Source organism: Galeopterus variegatus, unplaced genomic scaffold (genome assembly GCF_000696425.1).
Source record: "Galeopterus variegatus unplaced genomic scaffold, G_variegatus-3.0.2 Scaffold21, whole genome shotgun sequence".
NCBI lineage: Eukaryota > Metazoa > Chordata > Mammalia > Dermoptera > Cynocephalidae > Galeopterus > Galeopterus variegatus.
The window spans coordinates 524,476-529,833 of NW_007726132.1; the positions used below are offsets into that span (position 1 = coordinate 524,476).

General features: G+C 55.1%; 2 protein-coding genes across 2 annotated transcripts in view; both read right to left on the reverse strand.

Annotated features, from left to right (window-relative positions):
* Positions 1–290, reverse strand: part of SLC25A6 (solute carrier family 25 (mitochondrial carrier; adenine nucleotide translocator), member 6) — a 4,830-nt gene extending 4,540 nt beyond the window's left edge. The window contains exon 1 of the mRNA XM_008568161.1: positions 72–290. Within this exon, the coding sequence (XP_008566383.1) occupies positions 72–290 (219 nt within the window). The remainder of the gene's footprint in view (positions 1–71) is intronic.
* A 3,658-nt stretch (positions 291–3,948) lies between these two features.
* ASMTL (acetylserotonin O-methyltransferase-like) overlaps positions 3,949–5,358 on the reverse strand; it is a 25,181-nt gene continuing 23,771 nt past the window's right edge. The window contains exon 13 of the mRNA XM_008568064.1: positions 3,949–4,257. Within this exon, the coding sequence (XP_008566286.1) occupies positions 4,040–4,257 (218 nt within the window). The 3' untranslated portion in view covers positions 3,949–4,039. The remainder of the gene's footprint in view (positions 4,258–5,358) is intronic.

Here is a 5,358-nt window from a genome sequence, read left to right on the forward strand (position 1 = left end):
ATTGGCCGCGCCGCCTGGCGACATCCTGCCCGTGCCCCGCCCATTGGCCGCGCCGCTCGATGACGTCCCACCCGCGCCCGTGAGTTGCGTCCATTGGCCGCGCCGTCTGACCACGTCCCGCCCCCGCCCACAAGGCATGCCGGGATGCGGGCCCCGCCCATGCGCCGAACGGGCTGTGGGGGCTTCACGGGCGCCCTGACCTTGTCAAGGTTACGGCGCGGGCAAGTGACGGGCCGAGGGATGCAGAGCTCAAGCCCGCCCCCAGACCCCTGCCGAACCGAGAGGACCATCTCGTTTCTCCCGGCGAGCGTGCCGAACCCTCCCAAGTGCGCGACACGTGATGCCCCGGCCCTTGACCCCCGAACTCCCCCCCGCGGCCGGCTTGTGGGAGCTGCAGCCCCTCCCCGTGTACACCTGTTGACCAAAGGGGTCTCTGACTCTTCCCTGAGGACCCTCGCCGCGTGGGCTGGGAGCGGCCTGGGTCGCCCCCTGCCCCAACTATGGGTCCCCCAGGGCCCAGGCGGTCGCGGCCTAGTTTCACCTGGAAGGCCGGGCCCTGAGATGGACTTTTGGGGGACAGGGGGCCGGAGGCTGCCCACTCACACGCGCAGGGGCTCCCGTGTGCTCTCGCGTGCACACACGGGCACACAGGAGCGTGAGCACACATAAGAGCATGCACATACACAGGGGCATGCAGACACGAGCACGCACACGAGTGCACCGCAGCACGCACGCACATACACGTGCACATCCCTGGGGGAAGCCCGAGGTGTTCAAATGGTGTGAACTTTGTATTGGCGTGTAGCAGCAGTTTTATTGAAGTCTGACACTTAGGTACGTGTGGCGTGTAGCAGCAGTTTTATTGAAGTCTGACACTTAGGTACGTGTCCTGAAAGTGTCACTGGGTGCACAGTCACAAGCTGAACACAGTCGTGTACTAGCGCCGAGGTCAGGAAAGACCTCAGCTGTTGGATTCTTACCTTCTTCATCTCTCTCTCCACCTCGTTATTTTCCCTTTTTACGTCGTCTTTCCTCCCTTTTTTCTTCCTTTCCCTCTGTCCCCCCTTTCCCTCCCTCCCTTCCTTCCTTCCTCTCTTCCCTCTTCTATCTCCTTTTCTTTTTTGTGGCTTGTATCCCCAGAACGTAGAAATTCCCCACAGCTCAGCACTGAATGAACCGCCCAGAAGCGCCCCGGGCATCTGCCTGAGCCCGTGATTTCACCTGTTCCAGCGTTCTTGTAAAATGCCTTCCTTAGTCTTGTCCTGACCTTGAGGTATGCGTGGGGCCTGAGGCTGGGGCAGGGTTTCAAGGCTGCTCACCTGCCGGGGAGTGCAGACAGAGCTCAGAAGTCACATAAAAGGTGAAGTCTGGCCTTGGGGTCATTGCTGTGGGAAGGGCCTTGGAGATTCCAGCACATTCTTAAGTCGTCATGGGGACAGTGGTCAGAGAATGTCCCTGGAGGGCCAGCCAAGCTTCCTGCGGGGACTGAGGTTTGGAGGGCAGTGGATTCTGGGCAGGGACAGGGAGTTTGCCTAGGGGACTGTGTCTCAGATGAGGAAAACATCTGACTTGTGCTTATTTCACAGAACCAGCCTGTCTGGGCTGGAAGGGATCCTGGCAAATGATTATCATTGCCTAAGAGCCAACTGGGCCAAAAATCCGAAGCTGCTGATTGCAGATCTAGTTGCTTAGCATCCGGTCAGGCCCTGAAACACGTGTTTCTATTTCTAAGCCTGAAAAGCCAGTACTGTGGAAACGTAGAAGGTTTCTCTGGAGCATGTGGAGACAGTTGACTACAGAGTGATCTGTTCCCCTCCTCTGGGCAGAGAAATATTTGCCCTGCTGTGGCCACCACACTGGTCAGTACTTTGCTGTGTAGGCCTGTGTAGTAGGTCTACACAATAGGCCAGTGTTGGCTTCTCAGGCCTCCCTAGAAGGTGCTCAGCGAATGTTTCTGTAATGAATGAATGTATGTGATGTGTTCCAGTCATAGCTAATGGGGGTTCAGTTTTTTCCATGGAAAGAGTTGTACATGGATGTAGACTTGGCCGCTCAGCCAGTTGCCCCGTGTGTCAGGGGCAGGGGGAGACAGCTCCTGTCCCTCATTACAATGTGGCACAGGAGGGCATGTGGGCCCTCAAAACTGAAAGCTCTTGTCTACCTGGGATCTGGAGAGACAGAACACCCTGAGGCGTGAGGGGTGGAGGGAGGAAGGGTGGAGCTGTGTCTGCCCCTCACACACTCATCCCCAAGACTCAGGAGGAGAGAGGAAGGACCCAAGACCCACCAGGAAGACTCCTCAGCTGCTCTCAAGATCTGATACACTGACTTGGACGGTATTAGAGATCTGCTGCCACAGACTAGCAGATTCTTTACTGAGTCTGTGACCAAAAAGTACCTCGGTGGTCTGAGAAATGGGTGGATTAATTAAGAAAGAAGAGAGGTGTTTTAAAAGATTTCAATTTTCACCTAAAGGCTCGGGATGAATCAGCACAGTAATGAGTTGGCATTTTGGGGAGGGGGACATGAAGGGGACAGGTAATCTCAGTGAGGCAATTCCTAATCCGTTAAGGTGCTGCCTTAAGGTCACGTGGGGTGTGTGGGGGGTGTGTGTGTGGGGGTGTGGGGTGGGTGTGTAATGGCTGCAGGTGGAAGTCCTCGACAGCCAGAGCTGTCTACTCAGGTGTATCCTGTGGTCCTTGTTCCCCTTTCCCCTCCCCATGTCAGTCCAGAGAGCGGTTTTTATGGAGTGATGCACCCAGATGGACAAGTCCTGGTGTGCGGTGTGCGCTCGGAGACCTGCCCAGTGAAAAAAGGACGGGTGGGGTGGGGGCGAAGTCCACTTCCCTCCTGGAGGGCAGGCTCAGGATGGGCTGCTCTGCACAGAATTCCAACCTCATGATCCCTGTTGGTTTATAAATCATGAAAATCCTGAAAATTACATAAAATCACGAAAAGTCATACTTTCTCTTCTCACTTTTCTGACTTTTCTACTATAAAAAGTTTCAGCAGACTCAGAAGTGAGCAAGTGGTATGGTAAACTGCACAGACCCTTGATCCAGCTTCCACAAACAGTGTCTGGTGGTTTCTTTCCAGTGTGGGAAAGAAACACATGTTTGGGTGGGTCCTTTGTTTAAGGAACAGCCGTGAGTGTGGGAACTCAGGGTTGGCCGCTCCTGGGGTACATGGGCCCACTGTCCCCCAGCTGCGTGGCGAATGGATTTATAATGGTGGTCGGGGGCATGGTCCTAAGGGCTTTAAAAGGAGAGCACACGAGAGTCTCCCTCTTTCTGCTCCACCATTTTCTGCCATGTGGGACACCTGTATTGCTGTGAAGCCACCACCAAAGAAGACCCTCATCAGACGTGTTCCCTGGACTTTGGACTTCCCAGGCTCCGAAGCTGTAAGCAATAAATTTCGTTTCCTTTATACATCACCCAGGTCCAGGTATTTTTGTTCCAAGCATCAGAAACAGACTAATGTACCCTGCTTCTCATAAGACACACAAACTCCTCCAAGAACTGCCCACCCTCCGGTCTGCAGAATTCTCGCCATAAATAATAGTTAGGAAGGTGCATGGACAAAACACGCTTAAAATAGGCATGAAAGATTAGAAAATACGCAGGAAGACTCAAAAGCCGTCTGATAGACTAGAGAAGGCAGCAGGGAGACACTGTACCTGCTACAGACACAGAGGACGGCAGCCCCTGTGCGCCACCTGGGACTCGGCCCCTCACCACGCTCCGCAGAGCAATCCCTGGGGCTGTTCTGCCACGTTGATCTCCAGCAAGGCCACCTGACCGCAATGCTCAGGACTCCTGCCCCTCCTCCCAAATGTGGCCGCCAGATGCTCCGATCCTCCCTGTGGCCAGTGCCTGCAGCCGCCCACACCCCAGCTCCAAGAGCAGTGTGATTTCAGTCTTTACCCGGTTATAACGGGCACTCCAGTGTGACTCTCACGTAAACGTTTAATCTAAAGATCAGCATTTGAGGACAGGTGCGCCTCCATCCTCCTTCTAGATAAGCAGAGGCCGGGGCCTCATGGGGCAGCTCTGGTGCCCAAGAACACGTCCAGGGTGTCCCCCACGCGTGCCACCTGCACGTCGCAGAAGCCATGCTGCTGCAGCAGGCGTCTGTACTCGCCGCGGCTCCTCTGCCTACCCTGCGTCTGCACCAGTGTGTTCAGCGACTGCATCAGGCTGACCCTGGCTGCTTGCTCGTCGTCCAGCACGGCCTCCACCAGCAGCAGGCTGCCTCCTGAGGAGGAAATGCAGACAGCTAGGAGGTGCCAAGGCGGGGGGACCCGTGTCGGGGACAGAAAGCGCTCAGAGGGAGATGAGGAGGTCACGCAGCAGGAGGCTAACGATGGTACCTGCCCGGGGAAACCAGAGAGAGATGGGAGGGGAGAGACAGAAGCAGAGAGAGAGAGATGGTTGATAGAGAGACTGAGAGATACAGATAGGTAAGGTGTTTGGATGGATAGAACAGAAAGATGAGATACACAGATGATAGTTGATAGACTGATGGGCCATTGACAGATGTGTAGATGACAGATGACAGCTGATAGATGGATTAATGATACAGACAGACAGAGGTGATAAAAAGAGACAGAGACTGGGTGGGGAGAGGGTGGAGGACACAGAATGCGTAGTAAGGAAGGAAGGAGAGGTTGATAATCGACACAGGTAGGTAGACTGTCAGCAGGTGATGGATGGATCAATGGGGGGCAGGTGGAGATAGATAATGGGAAAATAGAGAGGAGGAAGAGAAAGAGAGAGAGGCAAAGAAAGAGAAACAGAGAGGAGGACAGAAGTGTCATGAGCAACCGAGCCTGGGGGGCGGATACCTGCTGCACGCGGCAGGTGCAAGGCCCAGGTTCCTCAGAGGGAATTAAGCGTGCTCTGGAAATACGTGAGGAATGCTTACTGCGGCAAGCGCGCCGAGCTCTGAGTCCTCGGGCAGAGCCAGAGCCCTCCCCGACTCCCTCGGGACCACGCATTCAGCTCTGGGAATCTGATAAGCAACATGGGCCTGAGCTGCTCGGAGCAGGGTGAGCACCAGCCCCGTCCAGTTCCAGCAGCAGTTTGGAAGGTGGTGGAGAGGATGGAGGTGGAAAGCTCTGAGATGCAAAGTGTGCTGTGTGCATGTGTGTGCGCGTCAGTCTGTCAATCTATCCACCGTCCGTCCGTCCTTGTTAGTACCCATCCATCCCTGTCCATCCATCTCTATTCCCCATCTATTCTCCATCTATCTGTCCAGTCATCTGTCGTCCGTCTATATTATGTACTTATCCACCTACCTATCCATCCATCTAACCAGATATAGATATAGACCCCCCCCCCCCCCCCCCCCCCCCCC